Source organism: Rhinoderma darwinii, chromosome 11 (genome assembly GCF_050947455.1).
Source record: "Rhinoderma darwinii isolate aRhiDar2 chromosome 11, aRhiDar2.hap1, whole genome shotgun sequence".
In the NCBI taxonomy this organism is placed as follows: Eukaryota; Metazoa; Chordata; class Amphibia; order Anura; family Rhinodermatidae; genus Rhinoderma; species Rhinoderma darwinii.
The window spans coordinates 34,625,810-34,649,455 of record NC_134697.1 but is presented as its reverse complement, the minus strand read 5'-3'; the positions used below and the strand labels follow the sequence as shown (position 1 = coordinate 34,649,455).

Genomic DNA, 23,646 nt, shown 5'->3' with positions numbered 1-23,646 from the left:
CACCTAATGTGTACGAGCATCTTAAATGAAGCCTTTCACTAGGTTTGCACTCACGTAACCACCATCATGTTCTCATGCAGCTAGGGTTTATTCTTTAGATTGCATTTAGAGACTGTTTGAAAACCGAATTGTAAGGGGTCCATGAGAGTTAGGGTAAGTCCAAACGGAGCAGTACGGACACGGTCGTTACGCATTAGCCTGTTAATGGCCGCAGGTTATCGTGGGTAAAACGGCCCTTTACCTGCAAAATCGAGCGGTTATTAAACATTTGAAAACTTTTTGTTTTATTTTTTTAATAAAAATGTGTATCAGTGTGTGTATACCTGTAATCGATCACATCTATGTTATGAATTTAGATGTGATTGGTAACAGCTCAATTCTGCGTGTCAGATACACGCAGGACCCGCTGATACTGAACCCGTCAGTGCCACTGACCTGACGCATTCAGGCCTCAGCACACGATACAGCTGCTCTGTATACAGGATACTATGCAGCTGTATCTCAAAAAGTAAAGATAATTTTGAATACAAAGTAATTAGAAAGTTGCAACTGACACACACACATATATATATATATATATATATATATATACACATACATACATATATATATACACACACCTACATATGTGTATATATATATATATATATACACACATACATACATACATATGTATATATATATATATATATATATATATATATATATATATATATATATACATACACACACACACACACACACACACACACACATATTATGCGTATCTTTTTCAAAGGTGTACATAGCCTATAACACATGGCTAGTTGACAGGCGTGCCAAACATGTTGTTGGTGCAGTTGTTGGCCGCGTCACGACCGTGTAAGTGCTGCTCCGTTCGGACTTACCCCTAAAGGGAACCTATCAGTAGGTTTGGAGATACTAAACCACCACCATTTAGTTATACAGCTGGGGTACAGTAAAGCAAAATGTAATGTCCTGTGCGCCATGTGCACACGCTCGATGCCTCTGGACTCCCTACCCAGGCTCCTATCGGTAAGTTGTAATTTACTTTACTAACTATTCCCGAAACATCGACTTGTAACGTAGGCATTTTCTATAAAACTGGCCCATGTCACCACCATTGTTATGCTGAAGGCACCCAGGTGTCTACTACTCCCAACCTGGAAAATTTCCCTTCCACCTTACCTTTTACTGATTATTGCGTTTATGCAGCAATAAAGATTATTGCAGTCGGCAGCACATCCCCCTGTGTAAACACGGAGATGTGCTGCCGACATGATGGAAATGCATGCGGACGAGCGATCGTAGTAACAACCACTCTTCTCTAATACATAATCAATCATTGCTCCTTGTGAAAGGAGCGGTTAATTTTCACGGCCCATATGTAAAAGGACCTTAAGAACATATGAAAATCATGATAACTAAAAGTCTGGAATATAAGTTAAAAGGGAATTAAGATTGTAACCCGAGATCAGTACAAGGTTCTGTCTAATGATCCCCTGTTCATACCTGAAACTATAACAAGGGAGCATTCTCTACATCTACAGTAAAGACGGTTTCTACAGCAACATAGAAGGGGATTCTTTACTGTAAGAGCAGTGAGACTATGGAATTCTCTGCCAGAGCGGCCTGGATGCTTTTCTTAAATGTAAAAATACGGCAATTTATGGTTACTAGATTACTGGAGATAGGTCATTGATCCTGGAATTTTTTTCTGCTGCAATGAGTAAAATTATTTTCTGCCTCATGGAGGTTGTTTTGCCCTTCACTGGATTAACATTGCATAATAATAATTGGTTGATAATGGGTTGAACTAACTTAACTTATGTCTATGAGTGATGTCAGTGAGTTGCATATAAATTATATTTATGTCAAAATATACTGCCAGGATGGCCTTGACCTGGTATAAGAATCAGTCCTATAGAGACCACTGGCATGAGTTCTCCAGGGGTGAGAAAAAAAAAAAGACCAATAGTCGGCCTGCCCATCAAGAGTATTTTTTCTCCAAAAATGACGGCAGAATGAAGGGCCATCATGGGTATGGACAGTCTGGGGGTGACCCTTGAGGGTAATGATTTTTAATTATGGAATGTAGGTTGCATGAAACATGGTCATTGGTGTCAATGCTAAGAACCTTTACAAAAGGAAGACAAACCGCTGCTATTTCTTACTATGAACTTAGAAAGTGGCTGAGCCAAAGCAACACGTGACTGAGGGTGGGATTCCAACCAAGGTCGACTACGAACCTTGCAGTTTTGTAATTAGAAACATTGACCTCCCCACCACCTCCGCTCTCGACAGCTGGAGACTATATTGAGTGTGTGCGAAAGGAAGATCTTTCCAGGCAAGGAAAAGCGCTGGACAGGGGAAAGTTCAGAGCTTCTTATTGCTCTAAGTGGGATCCACAGCTATGAGTGAAAATATCAAAAAAAGTCCAGAAAAGGCTCAAAATTTAAAATCGGTCACCAATATGTTTTCTGTGCGTTTGAACAAATCATTTTCAAATGTTATAATATGTGGGATAAAGTGCCCCCTACTGTAAATTGAGAATATTAGCAGTCACCGAGAAGTATAGTGACCACATTAATGCAGGAGGCCACAGACTGAGGCCATATATACAGGTCACAGAACTCTGAGATGACTCCTAATATTCTTAATTATTGATAGTAGTGTTTACATTATTCCGTATAACACACCTCAGCTGCTGCAGAACCTCTTTTAGTAGAGAATGGGGAGCTTCCTGTCCATCGTTTATTGATATATCCGAAACACTCTCATTCTTTTTCTAAAGAATGTCTATAGCAGATGCATTTTTATGTTTTGCAGCAGCTGGGCCTCTGGACTGTATAAGGCTCTATTCACATTAGTGTTATGGTTTCTGTTTTGATGTCAAGAGCAGCACTGCAGACTATTATATTCTTGCTGCCATAATCACTGAAACCCTATCAGAAAGGAGAAAAATTCCAGAGCAAACAGAGCTGGATACAAACAGCAGCTGCTGAAGCGCCTCTTCTTGAAGAAAAAGGAAGCACAAAAAAAGTACTTCTTACAAACAGACTGATCACCCTGATTCCCTCTAAGCTGTGCGCTCTAGAAATTATAGAGTTAAAAGTACAGAGCCATGAGGAGTGGCCGCCGGATGTCCGAAAACCACGCCGGCATGCGATTTTACCACAAATAGGTGCAGTTTTAAAATAGATTGTTATTGGCCACACAATTTTGAAGCTAAACAGCAGTTTTACCAGCAACACTGTGCAGCCATTAACAATCAATTTAAAAACGGATAGGAACTCCATTCCTACGGGGCTCCCAGGAATGGCAGGGTAAACGTCCGGTGTGTTCGGCTGCAGTCTTGACGAATGAGACCCCCCGCAGCGGCGCCCTACCTTGGTCAGCAGAGCGTCAGTGCGGTGGGTGCCGTCCGGAACTGCAAGGCGGCAGGGGCGAGATATTCTCGCTGGATTGTGCCCAGCCGGTCAGACCACGGACTGATAGTCGGCATCCCAGCAGGCAGTACTGGGACGGCGATGCAGGAGAGACCCTCAGGTGTGAGACGCTGGAGGTTGTTCTCAGGTTCCCACAGATGGGGAGAGCAGGTGAGCGCCAAATCACGCAACACCGCCCGGATAGAGCCAATATTCTATAATAGAATAATTCTCTTTTTTAATTCAGTTACTCACTATTTCGACATGAATTACACATTAATTTGTGCCTCAGACTTTTTGATTGGCCGCTCAGACTGTTTTGACCCTATTTATTGGGCAGTGTAATGGCAGTCCCCCACCCCTGGCGAAACGCGCATCGGGTGCTAACTAGTTTTAAAGGGAATGTGTCGGTAGAATTTTTTTTTTTTTTAGTTAAACAGTTATTATATACATGATTAGACATTGTTATAATTTTTTTAATTTTTTCACAAGTCAGGAAATATTATAAATTAGATTCTAATTTATAACATTTCCCTGTGCTGGTCACTAGAGGGAGCAATTCCCAAAATTGCAGCATTGGCATGTGGTAAAGCAACCACATTGCTTTATGCTGCAAAATTTGAGAAGACACACTCGCTCTAGCGTCCTCAAACAATCCCCCCTCCTTTATCCTGACTAGTGCCAGGAGAAAGGAGGGGATTGAATGTTCAAACCTCCTACACGATGTGCCGCCATTTTTTGAGCGAATACACAGTGTAGTAGGCTTACATACAGTGGTAATCACACACTAAAACACAAACATACACAGACATAACTTACATGCCGCTGCCGCCGCCGCTGCTCCCTCCGGTCCGTCCGCTCGCTTCTGAACACATGTCCGGAAGCCGCGACCGGAAGTAGTAATCTTACTGTCCGGCCGCGGCTTCCAATCCACAAGAAAATGGCGCCGGATGTCGCTCGGCCGAAGACCTTCCATTTGGACTGTGTGGGAGCAGCGCAAGCACCGTTCCCACACAGACGGCGTACAGCATAGTGAATGGAACGGCTCCCGTTCCCATTCTCTATGGGGATGTATGTGCCGTATTCCATTGCCGTATTCCATCTCTGTATGTGTCGTTAATCAGAGATGAAAAAAAAATGGCAGCCCCCACAGTGAAATAAAAGTTAGAAGAAAAAAAAAAAGTTAAACACAAACACACAAATAAATAAAATAAATTTTAATAAAACACTAAAATCAACTTGATATAAAAAAAATTTTTTTCGCGACACCTGTCCTTTAAATATTTCAATGTGCAACACAATGGCCTCTAGCTACATAGTACATTATTAGTCTGTATGTAGCTAATTTCATTGCTACAAGCGTACAGGCTCAGTAGTCCTGTACGTGTACCAGCGAGGTCTCGCGAGACTCAGTGCAACCTCGCGTGGCTCTATCCGGGCGGTGTTGCGTGATTTGGCGATCACCTCCTTTCTCCGTCTGTGGGAACCTGAGAACAACCTCCAGCGTCCCACCACACCGGAGGGTCTCTCCTGCATCTCCGTCCCAGTACTGCCTGCTGGGACGCCGCTGCAGCCGACTATCCGTCCGTGGTCTGACCGGCCAGACACAATCCAGCGAGAATATCTCGCCCCTGCCGCGTTGCAGTTCCGGATGGGAACCACCGCACTGCCGCTCTGCTGACCAAGGCAGGGCACCGCTGCGGGGGTCTCATTCGTCAAGACTGCAGCCGAACACTCCGGACGATTGTACTGCCTCAGCTCTCCCTCGCTAGGGCGCCGCTGCAATATCTCTCTGTCCGGAGAGGTCGGGCATTAGCTCCACACATCCCCCACATTGCTGCTCTGCTTTAACCTGCGGGCACCGCTGTGGGAGATTGCATCTGGACCATTTCAGACAGCGCTGCAAGTCAATTGTACGGTAGCACAAGAACTAGGTGCTTATCTCATTGTGGTTTTAGTGTCAGTGACACACACATGTCACACTGTTTATTTGGCCTACAGGGTATGTGAGTTTGGGGGTCACTCACACATACTCATTTGCACTCATTGGAACTTTTACTACATATTGTCTATTTTAACCAAATTAATAAAAGTTATATATTACTAGACCACATACTTTCCCCTTCCACAATTATACATACTTACCTAGGTGGTGCACACACATGCGGTCTATCGTTCACATATTTTATGTGTGATTGGTTACCTTCTATTCATTACTTCTAGTATTTTTATTCCTAACGGCTATGTTCAGATAGGGCGGATACGCTGTGTAAAAGCAAACAGCGTATCCGCCCAGGTCACCGCAGGGAATTCCGGACGAAAAACTGCAACACATTGTGGTGCAGTTTTTCAGCCGAAATGTCATTCAAGTGTCAAGTTTCATACTTACCCGTAGCCACGGCGACTCGTCCCTCTGCCATCATGCAGTCCGGCCTCCTCAGATGACGTTTCATCCCATGTGACCGCTGCAGCCTGTGATTAGCTGAAGCGGTCACATGACAAGAAACGTCATCCCAGGAGGCTGGACTGGACGAAGAAGCACAGAATTCTGGATAAGAATGAGATTTTTTTCAGAGTTGCGATTTTTGCTGCAAAATCGCAGCTTTTCCGCTGCAAAAATCACAACAACTGCTGTTTGTTGCAGGTCTTAAAGGACGAGTGTAGCGAAAAAAAATTTTTTTATATCAATTTGCTTTTAGTGTTTTATTAAAAACATTTTTTATTTATTTGTGTGTTTGTGTTTTCCTTTTTTTTATTTTTTAACTTTTTCTTGTCTATGGGGGCTGCCATTTTTTTTTCCATCTCTGTATGTGTCGATTAACGACACATACAGACATAGAATACGGCACATACAGCCCCATAGTGAATGCGAACGGGACCCGTTCTATCCACTATGCTGTACGCCGTCTGTGTGGGAACAGCGCATGCGCCGCTCCCACACAGTCCAAATGGAAGGTCTTCGGCCGAGCGACGTCCGGCGCCATTTTCTTGTGGACTGGAAGCCGCGGCCTGACAGTAAGATTACTACTTCCGGTCGCGGCTTCTGGACTTGTGCACTTGGAGCGGAGGGAGCAGACGGAGCGGACGGACCGGAGGGAGCGGCGGCGGCAGGAGCAGGTAAGTTATTTCTGTGTATGTACGTGTTTTAGTGTGTGATTACTACTGTATCTAATCCTCCTGCACTGTGCATTCGCTCAAAAAATTGCCACACACAGTGTAGGAGGTTTGACCGTTCAATCCCCTCGTTTCTCCCGGCACTAGCCAGGATAAAGGAGGGGGGATTCTGTGAGCTCACTAGAGCGAGTGTGTATTCTCAAATTTTAACTAAAAAAAAAAAATTTTCTAACGACACATTACCTTTAACTCCCCATTGAATTAAATAGGGAAAACCCACAACAAAAAAAAGCAGTGATTACGCAAATACAATTGACATGCTGCAGATTAAAAAAAATGCCCCGCAGGTCAATTTCTTAGCGTTTTTTTCGCTTAGCATTAATGCAGCAGCTAAAGTGTGTGTATTACACAGCCAGACACGGACTCCACTCCAAAGCGCTGCTAACCATGATACCTACAGTAATAACCGCCACCATGACAACTAAAAGGTGCCATGCACAGTGCCAACATATTGTTTGGTCTCTTCCAATCTGTAGAAAAAGTTGCAAAGTTCATTTAAAAAGAATGTTTTTTTCTGTCTGGGAGAGCAGTGATAATGTCAAGTATCATTTCCCAAATTATCACACACTGGTAAAATAAATGGATTATTGTGACACATCCTAATGTTTCTTTATGGGAAAAAAAAAGTAATGAGCGACCTTGCAACCAAAAATCTGACCAAGTGTTGCCGTATAGCTCTAGACTAATATTTTCAAGCACTGATGCCCTCTGGTGGACACACATAGTAATACAGGTACAACAAGGGCATAGGACATGAGTAATGCATTGCATGAGATGAGATACAAGGATACGGATAGTGGCAATAAAATAATTTCCCTTAGGCCGGATTTGCACGAGCGTGTGCGTTTTGCACGTGCAAAAACCGCGGCTTTTGCGCGCGCAAAAGGCACTTGACAGCTCCGTGTGTCAGCCCCGTATGATGCGCGGCTGCGTGCTTTTCGCGCAGCCGCCATCATTATGACACTCCGTTTGGATGTTTGTAAGCAGAAAAGCACGTGGTGCTTTGCTGTTTTCATTCATCCTTTTCACAGCTGTTGCGCGAATCCTTTTCACAGCTGTTGCTTCCGTGTGGCATGGGTGATTTTCACGCACCCATTGACTTCAATGGGTGCGTGATGCGCGAAAAACGCCCAAAGAACGGACATGTCGTGACTTTTTCGCAGCGGACTCACAAAATCACGCAACTGTCTGCACTGCCCAATAGACTAATATAGGTCCGTGCGACGCGCGTGAAAATCACGCGCGTTGCACGGACGTATATCCCGTTCATCTGAATAAGCCCTTACAGAAAGTCTCCAACAGGTAACTTTTCTTATAAATAAACACATAGTAGAAATCAATTGTCCTCTATCTACCCTGTGCGCTGTCCCATATTGAATGTTATAGCGTGCACTTCAGTTACTTGTGTGGATTAGAAAATGTCTTCATTATTTAGAATAATATTTCAAAGATTTATAAAATATTAATCTACCTGATCTGCTCTTGAGGGCATCATAAGCTTCCATCTCCAGGGAGATAACCATGCTGTCGAAGCGTCCAAGATCCGTGAGTGCAATCAAACCTCTGCAGTGTATAAAATGGAATACAAGAAATGTGTCAATATACAGCACTCGCGTAGAGAACCCTAAAGGGTCAGTTGCCAAATCATAAATGACAGGTATTCTTTGCCATAGTGCTGAATCTGGATTTTATCACAGAATGTTATTACAGACGGAGGCTAGGTGAACTCTTGGAACCATTAAAGGTTTTTTTCCAGGACTAAAACATTTATGGTCTGTTCTTATGATATGCCATGATCAATATGTGATATGTGGCTGTCTGACCCATGGGACCCCCACTGTTCATCAGCGAGTGTCTCAGTCCTTTAAATATTTATACAGACACAGTGCTTGTCCTTACGTGTGGCTGTATCGGGTACTGCAGCTCCGCCCCATTCACTCATGATTGGCAGGGGTCCCAGGGATAGGACCCCCACCAATCAAACATCGAAGGCCTATCCTGCGGACAGTGACTGAGGAAAAACTTTTGTTTTTAATTCTTTGTCCCATCACGACTCCTGACCTGCTGGAGGTATCAACCTTTTATTTACAGGAGCATTGAAGGAATAGTTTTTCTTTTCATGGTTTGCACAGCAGAGAACTCGGTTATCCTACCTGATATCTCGTAAAAGAAGTAGCTTCTCGGGACGGTCTAGAATTGCCAGCAATGGTCTAACGAGATCTTCAATCCCTCCTTCCTGTATATACTATAAGAAAATTTCATGTTATGTTGATGGTTTTTATGGGGTCACATAACTAGTACAACTTCGGTTTAGCGTAAAGGGATTGTCCTAATAGGGCATATGGACATCATAAAGGAGGGTCCCATGATCAGGACCCCCCTTTATTAGCCAGAGCGGTGACCAATCACATGAAGCAAATGTTATTTTGTCAAAATTTATAAAAAAAAGAAAATAGGGTATATTTGCATGACACTTTTTTTTGCCACAAATATGAAACCACGGGCAGAAAAAAAAAAAAAGGATGTTCTCATGTAAATCTACCCTTACTCAAGTCAGTATCCCCCGATCTACGCTTTCAACTTTTAGGGACGAGCTGTTCAGGCAGTTTGTGCATGTGCTTAATGAATCCAGTAGGCTTCCTTGCCGTTGTCTTTGACTCTCCGCTGCCTGCCATGCCAATCCCACCCATGACCTAGTCCTCACTGCCGACGTTCCTAGGGCTGGGTGGGCCGGGCAAAGTAGGAGATATTCTGGAAAACAGCAGCACAGCCACAAAAAATTCTTCAGTGTGAAAGAACAACTCCCCAAAAATGGGTGGTGCACGCAGTAAAGAATCCCAGGTCCAAGGGAGACAATCAATATGCAATCGAAGAAAGGAACTGCAGCACTCAAGATAATCCAAACTAGTGTATTTGATTTATCCACCAAGCATAAAAACACTTGCAACGTTTCAACCCATGAATGGGTCTTTAACATCGTACAACACAATTACATTTTGAAACTCAAAAAATAAATAAAGTACATTTGTGTAGTTTGATATTTGATAACGTGTTTTCCCCCTTTTTCTTGTGTATTTTATTTCGATTTACTTTAGGCTTTTATATATTTGCACTGTATAATATTACTTAAAAGGTATAATGCAAGATTTTCTATTTTTTCTGATGTTTTTACTCCTAGAAATATTTAAATAATATTTAAATAAAAAAAGCACGGCGCCTACATGGTGCAGATCAATTAGGTCTGGGTGAAATGTCAGTAGTAAATTATGCTCACCCAGGTAGTGCTTGGATAGGGTAATCTAAAAAATACACAAATGCTGCTGCCAGGATTCACACCGGTAAACCATACGGTCACCGCTTGTTAGGATGTAGAAGGGTAATTGGATAAGGGAGGGTCCTGCAAGGCGCTGCTTCGTGGCTGCTTGTGAAATAATGGCAGTGATAGACGAAATGATAAATATATGTTTATTGTAAAACAATGATGGCTACGCGTTTCAGCGCTGTACTAGCGGCCTGAGAAAGACGCTAGTACAGCGTTGAAACGCGTAGCCATCATTGTTTTACAATAAACATATATTTATCATTTCGTCTATCACTGCCAATATTTCACAAGCAGGCACGCAGCAGCGCGTTGCAGGATCCTTCCTTTTCCAATTACCCTTCTACATCCTATCTCCTACATAATCTGATCGGCGCTGTAATGTAGATAACAGCAGTGGTTTTTATTTTGAAAAACGGTCATTTTTGAGCAAGTTATGAGCAATTTTAGATTTATGCTAATTAGTTTCTTAATAGACAACTGGGCGTGTTTTTAATGTTTACCAACTGGGCGTTGTACAGAGGAGTGTATGAAGCTGACCAATCAGTGACCAATCAGTGTCATACACTTCTCATTGTTCCAGCCCATTGTTACAGCGTGATTATGCAGTGAAAAAAGCTGGGCCAGAACAATGAGAAGTGTATGACGCTGATTGGTCACTGATTGGTCAGCCTCATACACTTCTCTGTACAACGCCCAGTTGGTAAAAAGTAAACACACGCCCAGTTGTCTATTAAGAAACTAATTAGCATAAATCTCATTGTTTATAACTTTGTTTTTAAAAATTAAAACCACTGCTGTTATCTACATCTTGAACCCATGTAGACGTGAAACGATCATGCACTTACCCTTCTACAATGACGCAACACTGCAGCTACTTCGTCCTCATTGAGTAGTTTTCTGGCCATGTCTTCGGTAACTGCCAATCGATCCTCCATAGACATATCTCCATTGTAGAGTGCATTCAGATCCCGCTGTGCACCAAAGAAAAATGGACGAGTTCGCTCTTTACCTAGGACAAAGTAGATGGATTTCACATTTTTTAATTCTAAAACTATAGCCAGTTGCAGAAGACTTGAAGAAAAGCAACAAACCTCATCAACACTGGCATGTAAACTGAACTTTAAAGCGAATCTGCACTTTTTATCATCATGTCAATTTAGCTTCTAAATTCTGTGCTGATTAATTCCTTAACATATCTTTATAGCGGTCGGGTCTTCCCCTGCTAAAACCTAAATTGAAAAGTTAATGTGCTGCCTGCAGCCACCACTAGAGGGCGCTCAGGAGGTAACTGCATACTATGATATTATTGAGTGCAATTTATAACAGTATCGAGTAAGCACCACAGCTCCCTCTAGTGGCGGCTTCAGGAAGCCAGCATGTTATCTTTTCAATCTCTGTCTACGCAGGGGATTTGGAGCTCTGTATCAGAAAAACAAAAGCTCTGACCACTATAAATATATATTAGCAAATTCATCAACTCAGAATTTGAAACCTATTTAGACTTTTTAAAAGCAAAATGGTGTTCCAGGGTGAACGTTCACTTTAAAGTGCATCCAATATCTGAGGCAGCCATGTTGTGAAATGATTTAGTACTCATAAAAACGCATCTTATAAATTCTTTGGGATCCACCCGCAAAACGCGTCTCCAGGATGTGTTGGTGACACTTTACAGTAAAGCCTTAGAGGAACACTTCAGGCAGAACTGATAAACTGTGTTATACCTGGTGAAGGCATAACAAAGAAAATATCTATGTTGTTCTTGGCTGTATCAGTTTGGCACAGACTTTTCCTTTAACACTTTTTTCCTCCTTAGTCACACTTCATCACAAAACATTATGGAAATATGATATAAAGTAATATTTTCCTAATCCAGCAAGTAATAGTTCAGGACAGCGGCAGGAACTTATTTTTGACACGGAACCGCCTTGATAGTCGGGAATCTCTTGGTCTGGGGCCCAGTAGGCACGGGGCCGACTCCTATGTTGAAAGAATACAAGTGCTCCCATCTGTCCCTTTGATGACTTGGAAGGGATTGCGCTAGTGGATTTCCATCCATGACTCACCATTACTAGCGGAAGAGCAGACCGTGGAGGGATATTCTGGAGAGCCACTAAGGAAGTGCTCTACGACTAGCACCCCGCTTTCATCAAATAAGCTAGTAGAAAGATTGGGGTCCATACACTGTTCTGAAAAGGGGCCACATCTGGTGGTAGTAGCATGTTCTATAATAATATCTTATTTTGGACTACACGCTAATATCTCATTCAGATAGGTGTATAATGTACCCGGTCAGTATTTCAGATGTAACAACCGAACAACTTATATTTCTACTGAATCTGATATTTCGGGGACCTTCTGTTGCTGGATTAAAATATATTTACTATATACATTTATAGAACAGGTTTCCAATTTGAGGAAGGTATAAGAATACATTAAAGCATGCTAGTAACTGCCCCAACACTTACAAAGATGCATCACCATAAAGAAAGATAATTTTCGTTGAATGAATAGATTGAAATATTTGTTTATTGATTAGTACTTTTTGGAATAATGCTCTAATTTTTGGCAGGAAAAACATTACGACTGACTTACTTTTTGGGGATTTTGCCACAAGGGGGCACTATGTTTTTATAACGTTACATTTTTACATGAAATGTGTTGGCTAACAGAGCATAGTCTATTAATAATAATAATAATAATAATAATAATAAAATAATACACTTTTGATACTCAGTACCAAATAATATTAATACTTAGTAAGAAGTAAAAATGAGAGATGAGCAATTGTTGATTCGTTACTTTGCTGACCCATAGAATACAGTGGAAGAATTGATAAGTTTGCCAAAAAGCTAATTCTTACATTTTAGTAAACACATGAAAATAATGAATATTCTTCTCCAGTTTTAGAACGTAGATAATAAATAAGGTATATGCATCTTTATACGATTGTTGCATGTACATCACAAATGACACACATTACATTACTGATTTACCCTTCTTCAGGCTTCTGATCATAAATTTCTGAACAATATTAACTAGAAAAATAGAAACAATATTACATATTGTAGAAAAAACACTAACTGGAATCCATTAGTAACAATGACAATTTATATACGGAATTCATATATTTAGAAAATAGAATTTACCCAGTATATACAGAGATTGCATGAAAGCGCCACCTCTCATGAAGACATCCACTTTTAAATCGAAGCCGACCTAGTGAGCAACTGATCTCTGCGGGCCGAGCTTCAAAAATCCTGGGTCAGCTGGCTATACTTTCAAATGAATGACCAACCATGTAATACATGAACATTTGATAATATAGGTAGTCCCGAGCAACTCAATCCAGTTAATATTGGTGATGAATGACCCATCTATAGCTGGAACTATTCAACTAATGCCATAGTATAGCCCTGGACTTATCCGAAAGTGGTTTTCCTGGATATGACATTGATGGACTAAGCTTCGACTATGCTTAATGTGTGATCTGTGGGAATCTGACCCCTAGCAGAACGACGAGGCCAACAAAGCCATACAACACAATAAAAGTATCCCTCAGATATAAAAAATATATCAATACGAATTAAAAAAAGGAAAAAAAATTACAATTGACATTCACTACACATGTTACACACACATGGGAAACACACAAGGACATACAAAGCATGCACCCTCAACACTCAATGGACACAAACCCCACACATCAGACATGCTGAGCTGAGGGTAAGCTGCAATACCAGACACAGCCACATGGCTGCGAGCAATGTTATATTGATTACTGCAGTGAAGGGGTTGTGGCACTCTAGGGGGGTGTTGGAGCCCAAGCAATCACATATTGATGGCCTAATCCTACATCAATGTTAAATCTTTAAAAACCCCTTTAAAGGGTAACTAAACTTTCCGAAAACTTCTGACATGTCAAAGTGACATGTCAGAAGTTTTGATCGGTGGCGGTCCGAGCACAAAGACCCCCACCGATCGCTAAAACGAAGGCCCAGAAGCACTCAGGTGAGCGTTGAGCCACTTGCTTTCTGATCGGCTTTCTGAGAAAAGCCGATCAGGAACGACGCGGCTCAGCGTTCACCCAAACGCTTCTGCCGCTTAGTTTTAGCAATCGGTGGGGGGTCTCAATGCTCAGACCCCCACGATCAAAACTTCTGACATATCACTATGACGTTTTTGAAAAGTTTAGTTACCCTTTAAGTCATATATTAAAGGTTTGTTTTTTTCCAAATCAAATGTTATTAAAATAAAAATCATTTACATATGAAGCAATAGGTGCATTTTTTTCTGCAGCTCAGGTTCACTAAAGGTAATCCAATTTGGGGGCCATTCAAATATAGGGTCAGATTACAAGAGGGATAAATTGGATTGGTCACTAAATCCTTCTTAACAGTGACAGGCTTTCCACTGAGTAAGGTGTCACTGTGACAATAATGTTACATAGTTACATAGTACATAGTTACATAGTTAGTACGGCTGAAAAAAGACACATGTCCATCAAGTTCAACCAAGGGATGGGAAAAGGGAGGGAAAAATGTCTACACATAGGAGCTAATATTTTTTTGTTCTAGGAAATTATCTAACCCTTTTTTAAAGCCATCTACTGTCCCTGCTGTGACCAGCTCCTGCGGTAGGCTATTCCATAAATTCACAGTTCTCACTGTAAAGAAGCCTTGTCGCCTCTGCAGCTTGAACCTTTTTTTCTCCAGACGGAGGGAGTGCCCCCTTGTTTTTTGAGGGGGTTTTACAAGGAACAGGATTTCACCATATTTTTTGTATGTGCCATTAATATATTTATATAAGTTAATCATGTCCCCCCTTAGTCGTCTTTTTTCAAGGCTAAATAGGTTTAATTCTTTCAATCTTTCCTCATAACTTAAATTCTCCATGCCCCTTATTAGCTTCGTTGCTCTTCTTTGTATTTTTTCCAACTCCAGGGCATCCTTTCTATGAACTGGAGCCCAGAACTGAACTGCATATTCTAGATGAGGCCTCACTAATGCTTTGTAAAGTGGCATTATTACATCCCTGTCCCGCGAGTCCATGCCTCTTTTAATACACGACAATATCCTGCTGGCCTTTGAAGCAGCTGATTGACACTGCATGCTGTTATTGAGTTTATGATTTACAAGTACACCCAGATCCTTCTCAACAAGTGAATCCGCCAGTGTAGCGCCCCCTAGGACATATGATGCATGCAGGTTGTTGGTACCAAGATGCATAACTTTACATTTATCTACATTAAACTTCATTTGCCAAGTGGACGCCCAAACACTTAGTTTGTTTAAATCTGCCTGTAATTCATGAACATCTTCCATAGTCTGAACTATATTACATAGCTTGGTGTCATCCGCAAAAATAGAAATAGTGCTATTAATCCCTTCCTCTATATCATTAATAAATAAGTTGAATAATAGTGGTCCCAGCACTGAACCCTGGGGTACACCACTTATTACCGGGGACCATTCAGAGTAGGAATCATTGACCACAACTCTCTGGATACGGTCCTTGAGCCAATTCTCAATCCAATTACAAACTATATTTTCTAAACCTATAGTCCTTAATTTACCCATTAGGCGTCTATGGGGGACAGTGTCAAATGCCTTTGCAAAGTCCAAAAACACTAAATCCACAGCGGCCCCTCTGTCTAGACTTCTGCTCACCTCTTCATAAAAACAGATTAGGTTAGTTTGACAACTTCTGTCCTTAGTAAAACCGTGCTGGCTGTCACTTATAATGCTATTTATTGTCACATAATCCTGTATATAGTCCCTCAATAGCCCCTCAAACATTTTCCCCACGATGGATGTTAAGCTTACTGGTCTATAATTACCCGGGGAAGACCTAGAGCCCTTTTTGAAAATAGGCACCACATTTGCCCTGCGCCAGTCCCTTGGCACTATACCAGTCACTAGAGATTCTCTGAATATTATGAAAAGGGGGACAGAAATAACTGAACTAAGCTCTTTAAGAATTCTAGGGTGTAACCCATCTGGTCCCGGAGCCTTGTGCACATTTATTTTATTTAATTTAGCTTGGACCATCTCTACATTCATCCAATTCAGTATATCAACTGATATATTAACAGCACTGGCACCGGCTACATCAGCTGCTCTTTCTTCTGTTGTATATACAGAGCTAAAGAACCCATTTAGTAACTCTGCCTTCTCTTGATCCCCTGTGATCAACTCCCCATTACCATTATCTAGGGGTCCTACATGTTCAGACCTTGGCTTTTTTGCATTTATATGCTTGAAGAATTTTTTAGGATTTGTTTTACTATCCTTGGCCACCTGCCTTTCATTTTGTATTTTTGCTAATTTTATTACATTTTTACAGATTTTATTAAGCGCTTTATATTTTACAAAGGCTACAGCTGTACCCTCAGATTTGTATTTTTTAAATGCCCTTTTTTTGTCGAGTATTGCCCCTTTCACAGAAGGTGTAAGCCATGTGGGGTTTAATTTGAGTCGTTTATACTTATTACCTGTAGGAATAAATTTTGCACTATAATAACTCAAAGAAGATTTGAAAATCTCCCATTTATCATTTGTTCCATTATTTGACATTAGTTCTTCCCAGTCTATATCCTGAATTGCCGCCCTCATCCTGGGGAAATTGGCTTTCTTAAAATTAAATGTTTTTGCCCTCCCAGCCTGCGTTTGTTTTTTACAGTATAGGTAAAATGTAACTATATTGTGATCACTGTTACCGAGGTTTTCACGAACATTGACATTCCCAACAAGATCTGCATTATTAGAAATGACCAGATCCAACAGAGCTTCACCTCTAGTCGGGTCTTCCACAAACTGGCCCATAAAATTTTCCTGCAACAGGTTGAGGAAATGTCTCCCCTTCGCAGTTGAAGCCGAACCATGACACCAATTAATATCCCGGAAATTAAAATCTCCCATTATCACTACAGTACCTGCCTGTGCAGCCTGCTCCATCTGTTTATATATCTGACCTTCCATCTCCTCAGTTATATTGGGGGGTCTATAGATTACACCAAAAGTAATTTTTTCAGTGTTTACCTCCCTTTCTAGTTCCACCCACAAGGTTTCAACCTCCTCACAGTCTTCACCCACTATTGTCTCTTTCACACTCGCCTTCATATCACTTCTCACATACAGACATACACCACCACCTTTCCTATTTGTCCTGTCTTTACGAAAAAGTGTAAAACCCTGTAGATTTACAGCCCAGTCATGTGAAGAGTCCAGCCATGTTTCAGCAACAACAAATGTGCTGTATATCAAGACTACTGATGGGTAACAACGTCTGGGGGCCAAACTATACCAACAAATATATACCTTAGACAGGCAAACTATTTATATTCACTATGTAACATTTAATAAATTTGCCATTTATTCGATGATGGACTTCATCCAATGCAGGAGAACAATAGTTAAAGGGGTTGTTTGGTTTAGAAAACCCATTTCAAAATTCTATTAGAAAAATTCTGAATTAATATATGGGTGACACCATACGGAATCCTAATATACTAGCCATATATTGGGCAGAGCAGAGAGTGTTACAAAAAGTGCCCATCGGCGCTCAATGGCCGCGGACGAAAAACGCAGTGAAATATCAGCGTGCAGGCAGAGCAAAATCTGCCTCAAAATTCCAAACGGAATTTGAGGCAGATTTTCTGCCTGAAAAAAACTCTGTGTGAACCCAGCCTAAGGCTATGTTCACACGGAGTATTTTGGGGGAGGAATATCTGCCTCAAAGTTCCAAACGGAATTTTGAGGCAGATATTCCTCCCCCAAAATACTCCGTGTGAACAGCAATTATCGCGCCGTTTTTCGCCCGCGGCCATTGAGCGCCGCGGGCATAAAACACGCTTTCTCCTGCCTCCCATTGAAGTCAATGGGAGGTCGGAGGCGGAAGCGCCCGAAGATAGGGCATGTCGCTTCTTTTTCCCGCGAGGCAGTTTTACTGCTCGCGGGAAAAAGACGCCGACGCCTCCCATTGAAATCAATGGGAGGCGTTCTCGGGCCGTTTCTGCCGAGTTTTGCGACGCGGTTTCCGCGTCAAAAAACTCGGCAAAAGACCCCGTGTGAACATAGCCTAACAGTCACATTAAAATTGGAAAAACCATCCCAAATTGTTACTTTTTTTATTGTAGACATTTAATTTACGTCTCATGTAAATACTTTATAGCTCACGCAGAATTCGTGTCCCTTTAGTGCATATTAACCCCTTAATGATGTCACTAATTTTGACCTTATAGACCAGCGAAATTGTTTTCTCCTCTGCATTTGGTTGGGCATATTTTTTTATTAATTAATAATAATTAATATGTGGACTATATTTTTGGAGGACAAGTTGTAGATTTTTTTAGGAACGTATGTAGCATTCAAAGTAATTTATGAAGAAATTGCATAATACAAAAAAAACAACCACGTTTTTGACAGTCATTCACTGATCATCATATACATGCTTTCTATTCAATGGGTTATTATGGATATGGGGATAATATTTATATCATAGAACACGTGAACAAGAGGAATCGAGCAGCAGGAAGACCGAAAACAAGGAGACATGGACAGGGGAGAAAAAATGAAGAAATTAGTAGGAGGGCGAACCAGCACAAACGAAAATCTCTAAAAAAAAAAGTCTGGTCAGAAGGCCTAAAATACGTGCAGTGTTAAGGGGTTAAATTGGATCTGTGAACACAATATGATGCATTAGGTAAGGGCAGCGTATTACAGGGGCAGGTTTATTCTTCTATCAGCCAAACAGCACAAAATATTGTGCTGTTTAGATTATAGGAACGATCAAAGAAAACACCGGACTTATTGGTATGAGAACGGGGTATTCATGAGGAGAACGCTTCCCACATTAATATTCTGGACTCATAACTATTAGTCCGGCGTATTCTTTGGTAACTTCTATAATCCAAACAGCACAATATTTTTGTGCCATTTTGACAAATAGGAGAATGGACTTGACCCCAAATCAAGCTGCCCTTATCGTACTCAGCATATTTAGGTGTACACCTTTAAAAGGCAATATTTTTTATTTTTTTTTTTATAAAAATGTGTATCAGTGTGTTTGGTGCAACCTTATAAGTACGTTTTTATTAAAAATTATTTTTACTTTTTGAGATACAGCTGCTCTGTATTTTCTATACAGAGTAGCTGTATCAAGCGCTAGTCACTGAATCAGTCAGTACAGGATTTAGCGCTAGATACAGCTGCTCTGTATAGAGAATACAGAGCAGCTGTATCTCAAAATGTAAAAATAATTTTTAATAAAAAGTATTTATAAAGTTGTACCAAACACACTGACTGACCTTTTTATTTAGGAATAAATAAATTAATTGCCTTTCAAAGGTTTACATAGCATTTAAAGAGAGAAATCACGGTGGTGCTATGCCTCATTCACACGATAGGGTCCGAGTGTCGGCCGATAAAATCGTCCGTTTTGGGCCGTTTTTCTCGGCCGGTTTGCATCCGTTTTGCATCCATTCTGGGCCGTGTTGCCGTTTTTAACGGCCGATTTTGACCCGTTTTGCATCCGTTTTTTTCCCTGTCCATTTTAAAATCGGATGAATTTCATTTAAATTTGTTGCCACACACAGCCCTCTGTAGATAATGCCACACAGCACCCTGTAGGTAATGCCACCCAGCCCCCTGTTGGTAATGCCACCCAGCCCCCTGTTGGTAATGCCACCCAGCCCCCTGCAGGTAATGCCACCCAGCCCCCTGCAGGTAATGCCACCCAGCCCCCTGTTGGCAATGCCACCCTGCCCCCTGTAGGTAATGCCACCCTGCCCCCTGTAGGTAATGCCACCCTGCCCCCTGTAGGCAATGTCACCCAGTCCCCTGTAGGTAATGCCACACAGCCCCCTGTTGGTAATTCCACCCAGCCCCCTGTTGGCAATGCCACCCTGCCCCCTGTAGGTAATGCCACCCTGCCCCCTGTAGGTAATGTCACCCAGCCCCCTGTAGGTAATGCCACCCTGCCCCCTTTAGGTAATGTCACACAGCCCCCTGTAGGTTGCACCCATCCCCCCCCCCTTCCAGGAGAAGTCACTGACTTCAATGTCCATATATGGACAGTTTAGTCACTGACTTCTCCTGGAGAGGAATCCCTGGCCACAGGGTCGGGGATTCCGCTTCTGAAGTGAGTGACGTCACTGTGTCCATATATGGACTGTGTAGTCACTCACTTCTCCTGTAGTGGAATCCCCGGCCAAGGTGTCGGGGATTCCGCTTCAGAAGTGAGTGACGTCGCTGTGTACATATATGGATAGCGTAGTCACCCACTTCTCCTGTAGCGGAATCCCCGGCCAAGGTGTCGGGGATTCCGCTTCAGAAGTGAGTGACGTCGCTGTGTCCATATATGGACAGCGTAGTCACTCACTTCTCCTGTAGCGGAATCCCCAATCACCGGCCGGATTCCGACTCCTACAGGGAGCAAAAAAAGACCCTCCTCCTCCTCACATGCACTCTGCACTGTGAGGAGGAGGAGAGTGAGCGCAAGAGACGGAAGACACGGCCGTCACTTGGGACAAATTCCGGTGATGGCCGTGTATTACCCGGCCCCATAGACTTCTATGGGAAACGGGCGGCCGGGTAAACGGCCGAAAATAGGGCATGTCCCATTTTTTGACGACCAGGTTTCCTGGGCTGTCAAAAAAATTAGGTCGTGGGAATAGCCCCATTAGGGGTCTATTGTTCCTACTGCAGCTGCGTGACGGCTATTTTATGAACGGCCGTTACCCGGCCGGGAAACCCTGTCGTGTGAATAAGGGCTAACTTGACTTTTTCAATGACTTTTGGTGATATCACGCTGCAGCAAGTTATCAGAGTCAAGATAAATTTGGCTACATATGTAAATAGCTTTAAAGGCTACAGTATGTACACCTTTGACGTTTTTAAAAAAAAAAAAAAAAAAATGCAACTTCCTAAAGATATTATATTAAAAATTATTTTTACTTTTTGAGATACAGCTGCTTTGTATACAGAGCAGCTGTATCTAGCTCTGAATCCTGTATCTAACAAGTGAGCGGGACTGACGGATTCAGTGTCAGCGGGTATACAGTATACAAAGCAGCTGTATCTCAAAAAGTAAAAATAATTTTTAATAAAATGCATTTAGGAAGTTGCACCAAACACACGGATGCACAATTGTATTAAAAAAACAAAAAACAAAAGAACTGTGTCAAAGGCGTACATAGCCTTTAATAGAATTTATATTCATAGCTGATAATTTTGCTTATTTATAAAGGCAATTATCACATTAAATGCTGAAAGTCATTTAGATCAAAATGATAATTTCTTTGTGTCAATGGTCCCTTATATTACATAATAATCATATTTCAGGGACATAGAATGGGGAACAACTTCATGAAGAAGCAGCCAGTAATACCTTTATCTGAATCACCGTGTGAGGGGGACTTGCTTCTTCTCTTAGAATCTGGAGTTTCTTTACTGCTGGTTCCATTTTGCTTTCCATGACTGCCTTTAAAAAATAAATTCATGAACGTCTTGGACCGTTGTAGGCTTGAACTTTCAGGAGTGGAGCGCTTCTCTTTCTTCTTCTTTTTTCTGGCCTCTACAAGAAAAAAAAAAAAAGAAAACCACAACTTTATTCTTACCGATAGATCCTTTTTGCCAAGGACCTTTACCTTGTCACTCTACAATGCTAAAGTCAGCCATACACATTGGACAGCTGTTGCCAAACTAAGGGCGGACATATCGCCTGTGTTATCAACTGCAGGTGGGCCACAGTGGAAAGTGGCCCCCTCTGACCACAGGGGGTGATTGGTTGATAGCTGATGATGCACGATCTGTATGTCTGAGCAGTCTACAGTTACAGGGGGAGTAGCAAGGGGAAGAAGTTTTGCAGCCTTTAGGGATATTATTATTAACCCGTTTACTAACCAACCTCGACCACCAGAAATGTTACTTATTGAGGAGTCATTTATTTTAAATAGTAGAAGATGTAATTCCGGGTATGTTGATGGACGTTTGTTCGGCAGAGTCATGGTTGGCTTTCCTTGATCTGGGGCAAAGATGCTATAAACTGCTCTAGAGCTTTATTGAAATAGACTGGCCAAGGCAGAGTAGCTTGTTGGCAGCAACATTGGCACCATGCACCCGGGGCACATGTCCCGCCAGCACTCCTCTAGCTACTCCCCTGGTTATCTCTCCATTAGCATGAATGCCAAGACCAGCTTAACTCCTTGATGTACAAAGAATCAAGCATGTTAAAATCCAACATTCCTGGTCCTACCCCCCCCCCCCCAATGGTAGAACTCCGGTTGACTTTTGGGCTAATTTCAGTTATATGCAGTGCTATATACGTATGTAGACCTACTGTCCATCTGTAGTATATATTTTTTTTAAATGTATACGCCAAACTTATTTGCTTATGCGATGTAAACACAGCCAGTATATTCTGGGAAGCAAGGGGCAAGTGCAGAATTTTTGAGATATTCTAAAATAAGAAAGACATTATACCAAATCAGAGGAAAACATTATATTTTCATTAGTACCTTTTCTCCCGGACCTATCCTATCACATGAAATGTAAGATTTTGTATTGGACACCTATAAAAAAAAGTAAAATTCATACAATTTTGGTGCGCTCGCAACAGCTATGATGTTGAATTATTCGAAATGCCAAACTATTGTCCATAGGCACATTTCTTCATCTGTAATGTGCCTTGCTGCAGCGGATCAGTTACTACCCTTCCACCTTCATACTGACACCACCGATGGAGATGCCACAATGCTGCTGAAGATTAACATGTACACTGTGTAAAGCAGGGGTGGGGAACATCCGGCCCGCGGGATCATTTGGTCCGGCCCGGCCTTACTCAGACTGCGCTGCCGCCGCGTCATTCGCTGCTTGGCTCCGTCAGCGGCGGGTTGAGTGAGGTCGGTGTGTGCCAGCCCAAGAATGGATCAGTCCGGTCACCTGACCTGAGTCAGTGACGTGAGGTCATGTGACCGGACTGGTCCACTCCCGTCACAGCACGCCCCGACCTCACTCTGACCACCGCTTCCGCGTCATTCCCTCCTTGGCTCTGTCCGTGCCCCCTACTTGAAGTGAGGTCCAAGTGACTTAACGTTTTTTTTTTTTCATCAAGGCCATTTATGATATATCCACAGGGTATATCCAAAGAAGTAGTAGGACAACAGCACACGTCTTCAAATCATCAAAGTGGTTTTATTGTCAAGACATCCACTGGATGTCTTGACAATAAAACCACTTTGATGATTTGAAGACGTGTGCTGTTGTCCTACTACTTCTTTGGATATACATCGTGCTGGAGTGGGTTTGCCTGGCTTGACAGCGTGCACCGCACCATACTCGGGACTAGTGCTGCTTCAAAAATCTCCTTTTTTCTGATATCCACAGGGTATGTCATAAATGTCAGATAGATGCGGGTCCCGCCTCTGGGACCCGCACTTATATCTAGAATGGGGCCCCCTAAACACTGTTCTACCTCTTGGTGTTGTGCTGAAGTGTGCGATTTCTGACCATGAAGAAGAAAACTACGTGTCTCGCTGAGCTACGCCGTTTCCGTAAGTCCCATAGAACTGAATAATAGTTACGGAAACAGAGTAACTCGCATGCTACGCTGCTTCCGTAACGGACATTCAATACTATGAGAGTTACGGAAACAGCGCAGCTCAGGGAGCTACGCTGTTTTCTTCTTCATGTTCTTCTTCATGTTCAGAAATCAGCAGGAACACAG

The 23,646-nt window shown here is 42.1% G+C and overlaps 1 protein-coding gene across 2 annotated transcripts in view; it reads right to left on the bottom strand.

Moving 5' to 3' along the window:
• Positions 1-23,646, bottom strand: part of PDZD7 (PDZ domain containing 7) — a 56,489-nt gene that overhangs the window by 8,160 nt on the left and 24,683 nt on the right. The window contains exons 9-13 of one of the 2 annotated variants that reach the window (XM_075842412.1): positions 21,310-21,495; positions 12,918-12,959; positions 10,770-10,933; positions 8,756-8,847; positions 8,074-8,165 (exon numbers count right to left, since the gene is read on the bottom strand). In XM_075842412.1, the coding sequence (XP_075698527.1) occupies positions 8,074-8,165; positions 8,756-8,847; positions 10,770-10,933; positions 12,918-12,959; positions 21,310-21,495 (576 nt within the window). The remainder of the gene's footprint in view (positions 1-8,073; positions 8,166-8,755; positions 8,848-10,769; positions 10,934-12,917; positions 12,960-21,309; positions 21,496-23,646) is intronic. The other variant, XM_075842413.1, reaches the window with a different exon arrangement.